Genomic DNA, 18,041 nt, shown 5'->3' on the forward strand with positions numbered 1-18,041 from the left:
GCGAACCGGCAGCCTTTGGAGTTAAGAGCATGGAGCTCTAACCGCCTGAGCCACCGGGCCAGCCCCTATTATCTGTCTTTTTTATTATAGCCACCCTAGTGGGTATGTTGTGGTATTTTATTGTGGTTTTGATTGCATTTCCCTAATGACTAATGATATTGAACATCTTTTTGTGTGCTTATTGGTCATTTGTATATCATCTTTGGAGAAATGTCTATTTGGATCCTTTGCCCATTTTTTAGTTGAGTTATTTATCTTTTTATTGTTGAGTTGTAAGTGTTCTGTATGTATCCTGGATACTAGACCCTTATCAGGTATGTTTTGAATTTTTTTTCTCCCATTCTTTTGGGTTGTTTTTTCACTTTCTTAATAGCACCTTTGATATACAAAAGTTTTTAATTTCAGTGAAGTCCAAATTATCTCTTTTTTTCTTTTGTCACTTATGCTTTTGGTGTCATATTTAAGAAACCATTGCCTATCCAAGATTACGGAGATTTACACCTATGTTTTCTTCTAAAAGTCTTATAGTTTTAGATCTTATATATAGGTTTGTGATCCATTTTGAGTTAATTTTTATACATTATGTGAGGTAGGGGTCCAACTTCATTCTTTTGCATGTGGATATCCAATTGTCCCAGCACCTTTTGTTGAAAAGACTATTCTTTCCCCCATTGAATTGTCTTGGCAGTCTTGTTGGAAAGCAGTTGACCTAAATGTAACGATTTATTTATGAACTCTCAACTCTATTCCATTTATCAAAATGTCTGCCTTTATGTCAGTACCATGCTGTTTTGATTACTGTGGCTTTGTAGTAAGTTTTAAAATTGGGAAGTGTGAGTCTTCCAACTTTGTTTTTCTTTTTCAAGATTGTTTTGACTATTCTTGCCCCTTGCATTTACATATGAGTTTTGGGGTCACCTTGTGAATTTCTGCAGAGAAGTTAGGTGGGATTTTGATAGGGAATATGTTGCATCTATTGCCACCTATTTCTATAAATAAAATTTTATTGGAACACAGCCACACTCATTCATTTATTGTCTATGGTTGTCTTAGTGATTAAACAACAGAATTGAGTAGTTGTAACAGAGTCCATATAGCCTGCTCAGCCTAAAATGTTGGCACTTTTTCTGTAAAGAGCCAACCTCTGCTTTAGATGATGGAGTAAATTCATGTTCTGAAGCACCAAAGGGAAGATCTAGGGGTCATTCATTAATTCAGACATATGTTCAAGCAAATAAATACTGAGTGCCTACAATATGCCAGGAATGTTCTAGCCTCTGGGAGATGAATACAGCAGTGAATGAGACCAACACAGGTCCTGGCCTCATGAAGCTTCTTGCTATGGCCTATAAGACACCCTGAGAAGCTGGCCTCTGCTCACCTCCCTGAGCTCATCATGCCTTACTCTACTCCCTTCATCGCTGTGCTCTAGCCACATGGGCCTTCATTCTGTTTCTTCAGCTTACCAAGCCTATTGCTACCTTTGTACTTGTTCTGCTCTATGCCTGGCAGGCTTTTTCTCCTGATCTTTGTTACTTGCTCCTTCTCAAACATCACTTCGTCAAAGAGGCTTTCCTTGACCACTATAGCTTAAGGAGTATCCCATTACCATGTTTTATTTTCTTTCTGAACTCATCTTACTAATTTATGTGTTTATTTTTTCTTTCCTACCACCACTAGAGTTCTCCGTCTTATTTACCACAGTAGCCTTTGCATGTATGAGTACCTAGCATATCGTAGATGCTCAAATAAAAAGACTGAATGAAAAAAGATTGAATGAATAAAGAGAATTTTCAGGGATATATAGCAGATACAGGCTCACTATAAGGGAAAACTTTCTAATATGAATCATGGTTGTTGACTTGCCCCACTATACTTATACTTAGATTTTTAGGCAAAACATAGAGAAGTTTAAATATGTATTAAATTGCTCCTTTTCATGACTTCTAGGAGGATTTTTCCTCCCCCAGTAATCATAGTTCACATCAGGCTATACCGTAAGGCTGGAATTATCACAGTGCAATGGAAAGAACATACTTGGATTTGATTTCCAATTCCTCCACTCAACAGTCAAAGTGGCCAAAGTGTTTTACAAATATTGACTTGTTTCCCACAATAGCCCTATGAGGTTATGTATAATTATTATCTCCTTTTTCACAGATGTAGAACCTGAGACACAGAGAAGTTAAAGAACTTGCTCAAGGAAACACAGCTTGTACACATGAAACCACAGTTACTGTACTTTATGGACAATTTAACATATTTTCAAGGGTAATTATGTGAAGCATTTAGGACAGGGCTGACACATAATGCTCTTAAGTTTTAGTTATTCTGATTACTGTTGCTATTCCATATAGTAATTCTTAGGCACACTAAAATTTGAGAAACTATTGAGCTAAATTAAAGAAGCAACAAAGGAAAGATTTTATGGAGATTTCTGGATATTCAGATCATTCTGCCTTGAAGATAACTATCAAATCATTAAGTGAATGGAGGGTGAGTAAAGAGTTTTGTTTGCCTTCAGGACTCGCTCCATTCTGTTATATTACATTTATGTGAGTTTAATACATGCTAATGAACATGTATTGTGAAGTTTGAGTGAATTGATACATGTGAAAGCTTAGCACTTACCCTGACGTTTAGTAGGTGCTCAATTAATGTTTGCTGGATTTTAATCTAAATCTTGCTTTTCAGACTCATATTCACACTGTTGAGGAGTTATAGAGAAGCACTGGCCATCTGCTTCCCATCTTTCCTAGTTGGCATTTCTTGCGCAGGCTCCACTGAACATCTCTAACTTCCATGCTCTTTGACATTGACCTTTTAAGTGGAACTTCTCTACACAAGGGTTTAAGTCTGAAGTCAGTGGGTAAGGTAAACGTGTACATGATGGGGTTGCAGTTAAGAGCGGGTCCTTACCTGTAGTTGTGCAAACTGGGCCACAGGCTTGGTCGGCAAGCCAGGCAACGTCCTACAACATCCTTTAAGCTTGTTCCTAAAGCTTGATGTTCCTATCTTCTTCTAGGCTACCTCTCTCCTTCCCCTGTGATGGTAGAACTTTGTCTCCTGTTGCCATAGACATGTCCTTGTCCTACGATTCGTTCCCTTTTCTCCCAGGACCTTATACATAGCGGGTGTTGAATAAGTGAATTGTCTGTTTGGTCAGAACTTTGCGTAGCGATTTAATAGCTGCAGAAATAACTCTTAAAAAAATAAGTAAAAGGAAAGAATCCGTCTTATTTACCACAGTAGCCTTTGTGTACCTTTGTGAGTATCCTGGCCGTGCGGAAGGGTCTTTGAGAGCGGGGTCTGGAAAGAACACATACAGGTTGGCAAAAGAAGATAATTCCAGGAAGCCAGCGTTGACCCAAGTGTGGTCGGCACCCTGCATATGTTACATCATTTTATCTTCACAGTGATCTTGTCCGGTTGACATTCTCATCATCCCCATTCCAAATGAAAAAATCTGAGGCTCTGGGAATCTTAAGAGACTGCCCACACACTTCGGAAGCGGCCAAGCCAGAGCTGACCCCAGACAGCTCTTCCACTTTACAGATCTGCCTCTCGCTGACCAGCCTTGTAGCCTCAGCTTAGTCTTGTAAAAAGTAAATTTGGAAAAGAGGATCTCTAGTCTTTTTGGTTATACCAGGATACACATTGATTTGCAGACTTCCTAGCTGTTTGCTTCCCTTTTTGTATTCCCTTAATGCAGTGGGTCCCGCCTTTTTCCCCTAGCAAGAATAACTTTTATTATTTTACCCCTGCAATTTCCACATTTTTGGTAGATTGTTAGCTACTAAATTGTATTTATTAATAATGTTTCCCATTTTAATACACTTTTCCACACCATGACTGCTAATCTGAACTCCAGATTTTATATGTTTCCAGTCAAAGGCAAAAAACCATGACCTCACGCCTTGTCTGGGCTGCCCAGTCACCTACCTGTAAAGGTTTCCCACACCCACACTGGACTTTTACAATACATCGACTCACCAAAATTGGAATGAACCTAAATGTACAACACTAAGGTAGAGATGAATATGGTTTAACCTTTGGAGGAGTATTCTATAGCCATTTCAAGTGATGTTTATGAGGAGATCATAATAACGTGGGGAAGGGCTAATGTTACAGGTTTGGAGAAGAGAAAATAAAACCGCATCAGCTCTGTGAGCACAGGAGATGTGTCTGTCTGCCTCACTCTCCGAACCCAGTACAGTACTGGCAGGCACACGGCAGGAACTGAAGTTTTAAGACAGCCCAGAATTTAAAAGGGCAGTGTGGCATAGTTAAGAGCCAAGCTCTAGAGTCTGTCAGATCTGGGCTCACGTTCTGGCTGTACTGTTTACACAATATGGGGTGTTAACCTTTTCCTCACCTGAAAAATGAGAATGGTAATGGTGCTTCCATCACAAGGTAGTTGCAAAGGTGACTTAAAAGCATAGATGAAGGGCACCATTTTGTCGCTGGTTCATGGTGAGGAAGTCCTTAATATATATTAATACTACTATTGCTGCTATTATTGTTATCTTTTTTTTCCCTCTTTATTGAGGCATGATTTACATATAAATAAAGTGCATAGGTCTCAGGTATTGAGTTCGATGAGTTGACACTTGTGTAACTACCGCCCACAACGAGATAGAAAATCCTTCCATCACCCTAGAAAGTTCCAGTGGTGCCCTTTACAGCCAACCCTGCGACCTCAAGCAACCACTTTTTGGCTTCTGTCTCCATGAATTAGTTGTGTTTGTTCTTATACTTTATGTAAACAGAATTATATACTGTATTTTTGTGTGTGTTTGGCTTCTTTTGCTTAGCATGTTTTTGTTTCATCCATGTTGTTGCACGTATCTATAGTTCTTTCCCTTTTTATTGCTGTGTAGTGATACACGGAGATGGATGGACTACATTTTGTTTATCCATTCCCCTCTTGATGACCATTTGGGTTATTTCCAGTCGGGGGCTTTTAAAAATATAGCATCTATGGATATTCTTATACCACTTTTTGTGTGACAAATGTTTTCATTTCCCTCAAATGGGATTACTGTGTCATAAGGTAGATTAAAGCTCGACTTTATATGAAACTGCCAAACAGTTCTCTAAGGTGATGGTAGCAATGAGATCCCTTCTTAATCCAGGTGGAAATAGGGGGCATTTGAGGTAGTCCCGCACAGCCAAAGACTTTGGAGTCATATTAACCTGGGTTCCCAGCTGGGCTCTGGTGTTTGCCATTTGTGTGACCCTGGGTAAGTTATTTAATATCTGGGACTTGGTCTTACCTGTAAAAAGGAATGGTAATCAGATCGTGTAGATGAATATCTAATATCCCACCCAGCAGTGGAACACTAAGGTGGGGACCGTAGTGCAGGCTCTAAGGGGGTCCACAGTCTGTAAAGGATTTTTTTTATTAGTCTCAGGTGTACAAAACTATGTACACCCCTCACAAAATGATAGCCCCCTATAAAGAATTGAAAAGCAGTAACAAAACAAAACAACTGAAAGTCCATTTGCTTTTTATCACAAGCACTATGATTCTACGCAGTATCAGTGATAAAATGCTTCTCTTTGCCTCTTTCTCCCCGCTATCTAGAATACATAGTAATTATGAATATTTAATAAACTTAAACAGGAACTAAGAATTAGGTTGTAATTTGGAACTTAAGTGAGATTTGGAGCTTTTATTGCAGAGTCTTTCCTTGTATACTTTGTTTTCTCCAGGTTCCTCGTGTACAAAGCTCACTCTAGAAACATTTCCAGGATTCCAGGGAGACACCAGAGGTCTATTGCTCTCTAGGAACGCTCCTTTCAGTTCCTTAAAACTTTGAGGTTTAGGGGTGGCCGGTAAGCTCAGTTGGTTAGAGCGTGGTTCTAATAACACCAAGGTTGCTGGTTCTATCCCCGCACGGGCCATTGTGAGCTGCGCTCTCCTTAAAAAAAAAAATTTAAAAAAAAGTTTGAGGTTTTTCTCCCCTTCTTTTTATCCACTTTTTAATTCTGATATGTATGTCATACGCATGTTTTCTTCCATTATATTCTTCAACATAATTATAAATCGTGCACCTATATCTAAACCAGCCTTACCTATCAAGGCCAAAATAACCCGTCTTAAGCACTCTGTTCCTTGTAAAGTAGCTGCCCAAACACGTATTCTAACTTATAAAGCCTTTTATTAATATTTTTTTGACAATACAGTTGATCCTTGAACAACACAGGGGGTTAAGGGTGCCAGCCTCCACACAGTTGAATATCTGTATAACTTTTGACTCCCTAAAAACTTAACTACCCTCAGTATCTGTGGGGTATGGGTTCCAGGACCCCCAACAGACACTGAAACCCGTGGATACTCAAGTCCCCTGTATAAAATGGCGTAGCTCAGTGCATACAGTCAGCCCTCCCCATACACAGACTTCCAACCGCTATTTACTGATTTCACCTACTAGATTACCAGTTTATTTTTAAAAGACGTAATTCAGGAACAGCCACACAGGAGAGATGCATAGGGCAAGGTATGTAGGAAGGGGCACAGAAAGCCTCCATGCCCTCTCTGAGCATGCCACTGTCCTCAAATCTCCATGTTATTACCAACCCAGAAGCTCTCTGAACTCTGTCCTTTTTTATGGAGGCTTCATTACATAGGTACAGTTGATTAAATCATTGGCCATTGGTGATCTGTTCAACTTCCCCGGACCTCAGGGGTTTGGAACTAAAAGTTTCAACCCTCCAATTATGTGGTTGGTCCCCCTGGCAACCAGCCTCCATCCTTAGGAGCTTTCCAAAAATCACTTCATTAATAAACTCAGGTATGGTTGAAAGGGGTTTGTTATAAATATCAAGTCATCTTTATCACCCTTATCACTTAGGAAATTCCAAGGATTTTAGGAGCTCTGTGCCAGAAACAGGGTTGAAGACCAAATATGTATTTCTTACTATAAATCACAGTATCACAGCAGGTTACCTAACCTCTCTGGGCACTGTTTTTCTTATCTTTGAAATGAGTAATGATACCTGTTTCTTAAACAAGATAATGGATGTAGAGTGCTGTATTAGTTCCTGTTGCTGCCATAACAAATTACCACAAACTTAGTGGTTTAAAACAACACAAATTTATTATCCTACCGTTCTGTAGATCAAAAGTCTAACAGGTGTCTCCCCAGGCTGAAAGCAAGGTCTTGACAGGGCTATGTTGCCGTTCCCCACTTCTCAAAGCTGCTGCATTTCTTGGCTCCTGCCCCCCTTCTTCCATCATGAAAGCTAGCAGATCAAGTCCCTTTTGCACCTACTCTCTCTGCTCTCTGCCACTAAGAAAGCTCTGACTTTAAGGACTTGTGTGATTATCTTGGGCCCACTGGATAATCTGGGATAATCTTCACATCTCAAGGACCTTAACCTTAGTCACATCTACAAAGTCCCCTTGGCCACCTAACAACATATTCATAGGTGCCGAAGGATCAGCACATGGATAGCTACAGGGGCCACTGTTCTGCCTCCCACAAGCACTTAGCACTGTGCCTAGCTCTGTAAGCCCTCAGTGGGCGGCAGTCATTCAAGGCCCTGGTACTCTGGGAAATTGCCAACTGCAGATATGCCCCCAGGCACAAGTAACTTACAGCCTGGTGCGAAAATGAGAGGGCTGAGGACAGAAATGATTCTAATCCAGGAAGTGACCAAAGCCAGCTGCCATAGGAAAGTGAGAGGCCTCAGGTCAGCAATGATCTGACAAGTTTGAACAGTAAATGTGTCAGGGATGCATGTAAGTGCAGAACCTGGAGGGAAATGAGTTTCAACCAAGATGAGAATGGTTATAGAACAAAGGGTAAGAGGGGAGAAGGCAGAGAAAAGGCCTTTTCTGACTAGACAGTCAGGGAATTAGATTTGTTTATATCTCTCGCTTCTTCCTATTAGTCCCACTGAAGTCATTTGTTCATTTGTGCAACAGATACATGTGCCAGGGACTGTACCTGGCCTTGGGGATGCAATGAACACAATACACAAAAGCCTGCTTTCTCAGGGCCCAGTCTGGTGAAGCAAATAACCATGTCGACTCAGAGCCATAATACAATGTGACAGTAGTTGCCCACAGGAAGGGTATGCTTTCCTCCCAAATTGACATGACAGGGAAGGCATCTTGAAGGAAGTGCCTATAAGCTGAGACCTGAAGAATGAGTTGGAGTTTATCAGTGAGGAGACTTTGGGCCACAAGTAACAGCCCAACTCAAATAGCCTTAAACAATAATGAACTGATTGGCTCACTGAAGTGGAAGTCCAGGAGTAGAGGAGGCATCTGGGTTGGTTACTGGTCGCTCTGGCTTCACTTTTCTCTGATTCCCTTGGCTGGGCTTCCCTCCCACCCCATGATGATTTCACTCTCAGGTTGGCTTCCCTCATCGTGGCACTTCCAGGTGTCACAGCAGTACACCCAGCATCCAGAGAAAGAAAGACATCTCTTCCATAGACTCTCTCCTGAGAATGAGAAAACTCCTTTTCCAGAAGCTCCCAGCAACTGTCCCCCTTGCATCTGATTGGGGTCACTGGCTCATTTTTGAGCCAATCCCTATGCCCAAGTGAATGCTGTGTCCACTTTGGCTTAGGCTAAGTTTTTCAGCCGATCACTGTTGAAAGAACAATGGATTTACATTTCCTGAAACATATGGTCTGACTTGGGGCAGGAGATAATTAAATGAAAATCAAGGTACCATTAGGACTGAGGGACCGGGAGAGAACAGAAAGAAGAGTATGCAGGAATGCCTTCTAACCTGTTTTCTCCTTCTCCCATGTAAGACTTGTTTCTTCAGACCTTCTGCTTTTCATGGATTCTATTTCCTCATAACTCTAGCTTTGCCATGATTTCTGTCTGTGCTGGCTTTCAACTTCAATATCTGTTAACTGCCTCTCTCTCTCCATGTTTCTCAAGTCAAATCCCCAAACTCAAGACTCTGGCCCAATCTGCCTTATTATACCAGACTCCACATACTGGAAGTAAATTCCAGAAGGTCAGGGACTTTGCTTTGTGCACTGCTGTACCCCCAGCATCTGAACAGTACCTAGCACGCAGTGAGTGCTCGATAAATTAAATATATGCCGAATGAATGAAAGATCAGCCTTGTAGTTAATTGGCTGCCCTTGGTTCAGGTGCTCCTCTAGGCAAATTTTCCGTGACTGAGGTGATGACCCTCGAAGGGACTGTTGACATGTCCCTTCTAGTGATAGGAGCAGATTTGTTGGATTTCACTTCCATTACTTACTATTATCTGAACTTCAGTTTACTTTTCTGTAAAATAGGATCAATGACACCTGCCCTTTATGACTCGGGTGTTCAATATCCAGTGAGACCATGAATAGGAAAGTACTTTATAAGATACTAGGCAGTTTAATTCAGTTCCGGTCACTCACATGCACCTGGAAAACATTGATGATGGAAAGGTTAGTTTACCTGTTCAGTTCCACTTCTTAGTGTTGAGTTCCCCAGGAGAACCTCTAACTTGCTCTCTTCTTGTCCCTTTCTGTTTGCTTCCCCAGGGTCACTCAGGATGTGTCAACTGTCTGGAGTGGAATGAGAAAGGAGAGTAAGTATGAGCTAAAACACCTAGGGGGTGCTGGAGAAGGGAGCGGGGAGGCTGAGAGAAGGGGGCTTTCCTTCCTCTTTCTAGATCTAAGGAAAAGAGTGGACCCAAGTGGAAAGAGACTGCTGCTCTCTGCTACCGTGTTTCCCTGAAAATAAGACCGGGTCTTATTTTTGCTCCAAAAGATGCATTAGGGCTTAGGTTCAGGGGATGTCATCCTGAAAAATCATGCCAGGGCTTATTTTCTGGTCAGGTCTTATTTTCAGGGAAACACGGTGTGTACTTAAACAGTGAAGCTTAGATAGATGGAAGGTTGAATGACCATCCAAACCCTGTTTTTTGTTTCTTTGTTTGTTTGTTTATGCGCTAATGCAAAGTTTAGGAATAGTGGGAAACTCTCCAGATAAAATAGAAGAGAATCAACTAATGTTTACAAGATAACCTTAAATTCTGTGACATCTACTGTTTTTCAAGTTCTGTATGGCCTAACTCCTTATCATCTGGGAATGTGGGGTAGGGGAAAGGGACCCACGCACTTGAGGAGAGGTCAGAACCCCTCACTCTGCTTGCAGCTTGCTGGCCTCTGGTTCCGATGACCAGCACACGATTGTGTGGGACCCACTGCACCACAAGAAGCTGCTCTCCATGCACACGGGACACACTGCAAATATCTTCTCTGTCAAGGTGAGCAGGATAAGCCACAGAGCAAGTGAACAGGGTGACGGGGCTGTGCACGTGGTCGTATTTGCATGTGTGTGTCCCATGTACTCCCTGGGGTCACAGACACCTTTGTAATCTGATGCCTCTGATGGTGATTCCTGAAACCCCATCTCTTGTCCATATTCGACTTCCTCTCTTAGAGCCAACAGGCCAGGTCTAGATGAATTTATATTTATGTGAGTGGTGAGGGTGGGAGGTATGGTTTTGAGCATGAATTTAGATAGCAGGCAGACCTGTGTGGTTTCCTTACCTGCCTCTTGAAAGCTGTGTGAGCTAGGCAAATCACCTGACCTCTCTGAGCCTTTTGCTCATCTGTAAAAAGGAAGTAGCTAAGGAAAATCCCCTGGATTCATGAATAAATAAGCAAATAAATCATTTAATTTTTAAAAAGGAAGTAGCAGTCCACAGGGTTGATGATACAGTTCAATGAGATGATTGATTTAAAAAAGTGTCTGGCACAGTTGCTTTTAGCTGTTGTACCTTTCGTAGGAAATGGGTCTGCTGATTTGTTAGTGGAGGGGAGTTGAGCTAAGGAGAGGTGGGAAGGGGACTTACAAGTGTCTTCAGACCTCTGAAGACCTATTATGTGGGAATGACATGAAACGTGTCCCTGTTGGTCCCAAAGAACAGACATAGGTCCACAAAAGCAACTGTGGACCTGATGAAGGAAAGAATTGTCTGACGCTTAGAGCAATTTGCAAAAGATAGAAGGGGCCCTCTGAGGATGTAGTAAATACCCTAGCTCTGAGGTATTCTGCCTGCTGGGAACTCAGGTTGCCAAGTTTAAGATTAAGGTTGGAGGAAATGACCGTTAAGGAATTTTCCAGCTCTGAAATGCTATGATAGATATATGTATGTAAGAGTGAGGCTGTCCTTTGGAAAGCCTCACTAATCTAAGAAATATCTTCCTAATTAATATCAAGAGGAATTACAAGATACCTGAAGAAGAAGGCAGATTCAAGAGCTCAAAACCTACTAATTTCCCTAAACCCAAGCTCTGATTCTCGTCTCCTGTCCCAGGGACCAATCGTAGGTGAACTTCTGTGATTTTAGAAACAGAACAATGCTGATTCGCCTCTTTCGTGACAAACAGAGACTGTTTTCTGCCCCTAAGAAGCGATAGGTCCAGTTTGAGTATGTGGGGTCACATCTGGGGAAGGGACCTAAGCCATCAGTTTGGCATCGTAGAGCACAAACCGTTGAGTTCAGAGACCAGAATTTGAGATAGCTTTGATACTTCCTAATAGTAAGACCTTGAGCAAGGCGCTTATATTCACAGACCCTCAACCTCCTCTTCTGTAAAAAAAAAAAAAAAGTGTGGAAAGGATTCCTCTCTCTCCTGGTAGTAAAACATTATACTTACTTAACCCACGAGCTCCCCCTGGTGGCAGCTACAGTGTGTGATGAGTGTGGCGCAGCCACAGGTTCTTCTTCTCAAGGGCTCACCTGTTTATTTCTTTTGTGCATGGAATACATGCTATCTCCAGACAGGATTAAAGACTACTAACTGCCTCTAAAATGTATTAAATTCCATCAACTCCATCTAGCCCTTGTCCCAGTGAGCCATTAGAGTGTGGGAAGAGTGAATTGTTGCTCTTACATGAACATTTAAGTCAAGTGGGACTATAGTTTAAATGCAGAAAAACAGCCCCCCGTACCCCAGCACCCATTCAACCTTGCTGTGGGTTGGGAGAAACTTTTTAATTCAGAAAGAAAGATAATTCAATCTTTTGAACTCAAGAAAGAAGAGAACTCAACACCACACCCAAATATTTTTCTTCCCTCAAAACGAGATGATAGAACAGCATACTTTTTAAAAAATATTATTAAAAGCTGTTTATGGCTGTTTTGTTCTTGCCATGTATCATCTGGAGTATTTCGTTCTCGACCTCATCCAAAGGTGGGGTTCTTGTTCTTTTTAATAGCCACATAGGGATGTATCCTTTTGACACTCAGCCCTCCCCCAAGGTCTAGCATTTGAGCCAGTTCCAACATTTGTCATTATAACGAGTGCTGCTCTGAGCATTTATGCACAGGTCCCTTTTTTCTTTCAGAATTATTTCTCAGAAATGGAAGTTTTAGGTCAAAAAATAGAAATAGTTTTTACCTTTGCTACCTATTGCCAGATCGTTCTCCAGAAATACTTAAATCAGTTTAAAACACCCGCTCCCTTAAAATACTGAAAGTCCTTTTCATTTTAAGACTAATTTATTACCTAACCCCCAGGTTATTAAAAGCGGTCATGAGGCAGTAGGGCGTATGGGGGTCACACAAAGTTTGAACACAGTTCTGTTGAATGTTAGTGCTGAACCTCAATTTTTAATGAGGTTAGAAATTATTTTAAGTACCAATAAGATAATGCACCTGCCCTGGTAAATGCTTAATAAATGGTAACAGCTATGATTATTAGCCACTCAGCTCTTACCTGGGGAAGAATCAGAGGAAAAGTTTTCCTTAGGGAGTCCAACTTGACATAGGTCAGGCCCAAAGTCAAGGTGTGTGTCCCAATTTTGACCTTTAGGCCTGCGGACTGATGCTCAGGATCCAAAGTTTTCTCAGCGGGTCGTCTTGGGTGGGCTTATTTTCTTATCTGATGTGGAGAAGGAAAGAGGGTGCTAACATCCAGGCCAGTCCCTTTGGGGCCCAGCCCTACCCCCACTTCCTGCCAACCTCGTCTTCAATCTCTCTGGAGCAGTTCCTGCCTCATGCTGGGGACCGGATCTTGATCACGGGGGCAGCCGACTCCAAGGTGCACGTCCACGACCTGACGGTGAAGGAGACGATCCACATGTTTGGAGACCACACAAACCGGGTGAAGCGCATCGCCACGGCACCCATGTGGCCCAACACGTTCTGGAGTGCTGCTGAGGATGGGCTTATCCGGTAAGTGCCGACGCATGATGGGGCCTGTGCCTCCTACTGCGTGCTGGCTGCCCACGCCCACCTGCCCCCGGCCCGGCACCTTCCCTCCAGCAGAGGTCCAGCCTTGTTAGACTGCCCAGGGCAGCGGTCTGTGGACAAGCACAGCTGGGAACATTTGCTTACCCTCCGCTCACCTTCCCCGCTCTTTACCCTCTCCTGCACTATGTCCCGGCCCACCCACCTTCTCTCCCCACCTCAGATGCAGTCTGCCTCCTCTGGGCTTTCACACTGCTGTTCTCTCTACCTGGTTTTCTCTGTCCCCAATTCCTTCTGTGGCTGACTCTCTCTCACCTGAAGGAGATCTGCTTAAGAGTCACCTCCTCAGAAGCACCTTCTCTGACCACCCTGTCTAAAATAGACATTATTCTTTGTCTCAGCACCCTGTTGTATCTTCTGTCACTTTAATCTTCATCCAGTTATTTTATTTTAGTTACTTGTTGGTTTACTTTTGTGTCTGTGCTCCCTCACTGAATAGTAAACTCTCTCGGAGCAGCTCCGTGTCTGTCTTGCCCTTGGGTTGGGTCCCTCGAGCCCAGCACAGTGCCTGGCACATGGAGGCACTTGATATATTTCTCTTGAACAACTGGTCAGTGGGCGTATGCCTGTGAGGGGGAGAGCCAGCCAGAAATGGACAAGTGGACCGTCCCCTTTCCAAGGGCCCGTTTTGTCACACCTTTGCCTCTACTTCCCCTCATTCTAAAATGGTCTCATGCCCTTCTTTAATGCCTCTGTTCAGATGTGACCTTAGAAATTTTTCTTTGTCTTCCCAACCTGCTTTAACTGCCCCCCTTAAAGTCCTACAGGACGTTGTGCCCGCTTCCCTGTTACACAGGAGGAGAGGTATCTAAGTCAGGTATGAACTGGAACACAGCAGCTTTTAAAGCAGGGCACTGAGGCCAGGCAGACCTGAGGTCAAGTCCTACCTCTGTCACTCAGTGTTTGACTGAGGCAGGTCACTTCACGCCTGCACCTCAGTTTCCTTGCCTATAAAATGGGAACTATCATAGTATCTCCCTTGTTGGTCTGAGCTTTGAAATTGAGATAGTGCCTGTATAACCTTAGCGTAGTACAATACATCCTCACTTAACGTCATCATCCTCACATAACGTTCTGCGACTTGAAGCGAAACGACGTATCATGAAAACAATTTTACCATAGGCTGCTATAAACAAAAGTTGAGTTCCTACAGCATCTCATCAACATAATAATGAAACAACGTTGAATGGAGGAAAAGACACCATTCAAGCACCTGGACTTAGAAGATTAGAAGATGGGAAGCGCTTGGTCAGTGACGAGTCCAACTGTGTTGTACTTGTTGGCCTAACTGACGAGGCTGTGTTAGGGCAGCATCTTGGGCACTGGGTCAGAGCCTTAGCACTGAGGTGCGGGCAGTCAGGGAAGGTGTCTTGGTAGAAGGCGAACATAAAGTGGCCTTCCAGAATGGACAGGATTTGGATGGGCCAGGAAAAGCAGAGTGGACTCCAGCTTGAGCAGAGCTTGTGAAGGCAGGGGTAGACGTGGCACATTCAGAATAAAGACTTCTGTGTTTTTATTGACCCACGTTTAGAAAACTGAAGAACAAAATTGGAGAGGGATGTGAAATCAGGTCTTGAAATCCAGACTGAGGAATTTGGTTTTAAAAATACACTCATTAAAAGTACACTCATGCTAAAAATATTGAAGAATCACTGCAGCTCTGAGCTGCAGAGTTGGCTTAGTAAGATAAGGTGAACAGTGAAGAGATCGTTGCAGATGTGTAGGCTCAGTCGGTAGGTGAGCACACTGAATTCCCTCCCACACTCTGCATGTGCTGGTGTTATCGGCCCCAGAAAAAGCTCCCCCCGCTACAGCAATGGGTGTCTGCTGCTGCCAGGTGGACGTTTGGCATGACCTTTGCCACCTGGATGGGAATCTTGGGCTCCTCTTGGCTCTTGGTGTTTCTAGGTAGCTTTTAGATGATCTCCAGATCCTCTTTTCTGTCACCTTCATACTTCTTTTGTTTCCTGCAAGGAACTAGATTTACAATGAAGAATTAGAATTAAGGAGCAGAGCAGCCTTAGAAAGCCATCCCAGCTCTGCATTTACTAGCAGTGTCGTCCCAGGCAGGTTATTTAACTTCTTTGAACCTCAGTGTTCTAATGGTACCTAGGGATGGTGTGAGGATTTAATTAGATAATACGTGTGCAACACTTAGGGACAATACTGGATACAAAGCAATTTCTCACCAAGTGTTAGTAATCAGTAGTAATAGTACTCAGTAGCAATAATACTGACATCTGGTTTTGTGTGTGTGTGGTTTTTTTAAAGGGATACAGTAGTGTCTATCTTAAGGAGTTATGTTAGAATAAAACAGAGTGTGTGAGAAACCTCCTACAGGAGCCTGGCACCGAGTGGGCACTCAAGAAATAGGTGTGGTTTTTGACATTCGTATTATTTACAGACAGGTCCAAAGCCCCTCCCAGTGCCCCCCGTCTCTGCCACACATAATGAGGCCTTGGCTGCTCTTCTGCATTCCATCCTGGGCCCCCAGTCCCCTAACTCTGTCCTCTCTCACAGCCAGTATGACCTTCGGGAGAACAGCAAACACTCGGAGGTGCTCATTGACCTGACGGAGTACTGTGGCCAGCTGGTGGAGGCCAAGTGCCTGACCGTCAACCCCCAGGACAACAACTGCCTGGCCGTGGGGGCCAGTGGACCCTTCGTGAGGCTCTACGACATTCGCATGATCCATAACCACAGGTAGGAACAGCTCAGCCTCCTGCTGACGAGTCCCGGGGAACTTGCGGCCTCTTTCCCTCATTGCCGTGCCCTCTTCTTTCTGAGGTGGGTTTTTAAAAAACAACTTTATTTCATGCTTATTTTGGAAATATGAAAATTGTAATTTAAAAGTTACTCATAATCCACCACCTGAAAGAATCACTATGTATAGTATTTTCTGCTTGTTCTTTTACTATGAGTATTTGTACAGAGTTATAACCTTGTATGTGTAATTTCTTTTTTGTACATGTAATTTTTTTTTAATCAAAAGTAGAATATACTTAGAACCTCCACAGAATTCCCAGCCCCGAGCGGCTCCGCCAACCTGGGTTTCAAATGGAGTCCTGGGCCAGGTGTAGGAATGTCTGGCCTGCTTTACTATCATTCATGGATTTGGGTGACCCCTGTTGCTCCTCACACACAATACGAGTTGGATTAGGCCTGGAGCCTTAGCTTCTCATCTGTAAAATGAGGGTGATGGTATGTAGTGAGGCCCAAGACAGCTGGTAGGACCTCCGTGTAAAGCACTATAATGTATGTGTCTAGCTGTCTTGTGGGTGGACATTTGGGGTTGCTAAGGTAAAGAAGAAACGTACCTCCTATATCTCGCAGGAATACAGACTTGGGTGTTCCCCTAGGGAGTGTGGTCTGGTCTGGCCGTTGTAACCTATGTGGTTTGCCTTCCCACCAGAAAGAGCATGAAGCAGAGCCCTCCAGCAGGTGTGCACACCTTCTGTGACCGGCAGAAGCCCCTTCCGGATGGTGCAGCCCAGTATTACGTAGCAGGTAGGCCTCAGCCTAGCTCTGGCCCCAAACTCTTGGTGGGGTGCTGGCTGTCTCTGGGGCAATGCAGGGAGGCAGTGCGGCACAGTGGTTAGGAGCAAGGGTTTTAGAGTCGGACAGACCTGGGCTTTAACCCTGACTGACTGGCATTAACCAGCCATCACGTGACCTTTGGCAGATTATTTATCTTTGCTGAGTCTTAATTTATTTTCTGTAAAATAGGGTTGTAATGACTAAATGAGATAAAGCATAGAAAGCAGTTGACCCTGCACATACAGTAAGGGCTCAGCACATGTCGCTGTTTCTATGAGGAAGGTGATTGCTGTCATCATTGATACAGCTGACCTCACACGACTCCCTTTGGGAGTACTGGTAGCCTCACACTAGGGTGACTGGGCCATTCCCTGCAGGTCACCTGCCTGTGAAACTGCCTGACTACAACAACCGCCTAAGAGTGCTGGTTGCCACCTACGTGACCTTCAGTCCCAATGGCACAGAGCTGCTGGTCAACATGGGAGGCGAGCAGGTACGTATGGCTGCCCAAGCTGGCTCTGCCCCAGCACCACCTCATACCCAGCAGCCAGGTATGTCATGTTCTCTGCTATGAAGCAGACAAGAAGCCTTACTGTAATATATGACATTAGAGTGACTTGTGGGAGTGACATGGCATCATTGGAATTCCCAGAGAGGTGCCCTGGCCTGATCTTTTTCTTGAGCATAAGTTTTAGAACCGACAGACCTGTCTTCAAAGACTGACCTTCTGTTTACTAGCTCTGTGATGTTGAACAGGTCTCTTCATTTTTCTAAACTTTGGTTTCCTCATACTCTATTTTCCTAGGAGGAGATCCTGGGGTTCAGAGCATGCGACCAGGTTGTGGTTTAGGGGCTAGCTTTGGGAAGTGTTCTTTGATAATGGCAGGTTGCTAAACCTTCTGTTTGCATAGTCTCAGTCAGGAGATTTATTAAGCCTTGCATAAATTAATTTATTCTACCAACACTCACTGAGCACATATTCTGGGACTAGCATTATCATAAACATGAGGAAGACAAATGTAAAATATAACCCATCCCAGACTAACAGGGAAGACACGGCAAGTGAAACAGTTGATGACATTACAAGGTAAGGTGTGGTTTTGTACAAAAGAAGTGGGATGGGGAATCGGTGAGCTCAGTTCAGAGCAGAGCTCTGGCTTCAGATTGCTGAGCCACCCCTGGCCTAAAGGTAGCGCGGGGATGAGTGGAGAAGCGGTCGAGCAGAGTGGTTTGGAGCCAGACACAGTTTGGGGTCCTGGCTGTGCCACA

General features: G+C 43.6%; 1 protein-coding gene across 12 annotated transcripts in view; it reads left to right on the forward strand.

The window, feature by feature from the left end:
* The window catches only part of WDTC1 (WD and tetratricopeptide repeats 1), a 62,310-nt gene that overhangs the window by 32,581 nt on the left and 11,688 nt on the right, over positions 1-18,041 (forward strand). For all 12 annotated transcript variants that reach the window (XR_016018584.1, XR_016018585.1, XM_088790680.1 and 9 more), the window contains 6 exons: positions 9,514-9,560; positions 10,130-10,241; positions 12,973-13,160; positions 15,756-15,938; positions 16,648-16,742; positions 17,150-17,265. Coding sequence is in view for 10 of the 12 variants with exons in the window: in XM_088790680.1 (XP_088646806.1) it covers positions 9,514-9,560; positions 10,130-10,241; positions 12,973-13,160; positions 15,756-15,938; positions 16,648-16,742; positions 17,150-17,265 (741 nt within the window). In the remaining 2 variants the exon portion in view is untranslated. The remainder of the gene's footprint in view (positions 1-9,513; positions 9,561-10,129; positions 10,242-12,972; positions 13,161-15,755; positions 15,939-16,647; positions 16,743-17,149; positions 17,266-18,041) is intronic.

The sequence above is a fragment of the Rhinolophus sinicus genome, chromosome 14, assembly GCF_057876585.1.
Source record: "Rhinolophus sinicus isolate RSI-liver-muscle chromosome 14, RSI-T2T, whole genome shotgun sequence".
Classification (NCBI taxonomy): domain Eukaryota; kingdom Metazoa; phylum Chordata; class Mammalia; order Chiroptera; family Rhinolophidae; genus Rhinolophus; species Rhinolophus sinicus.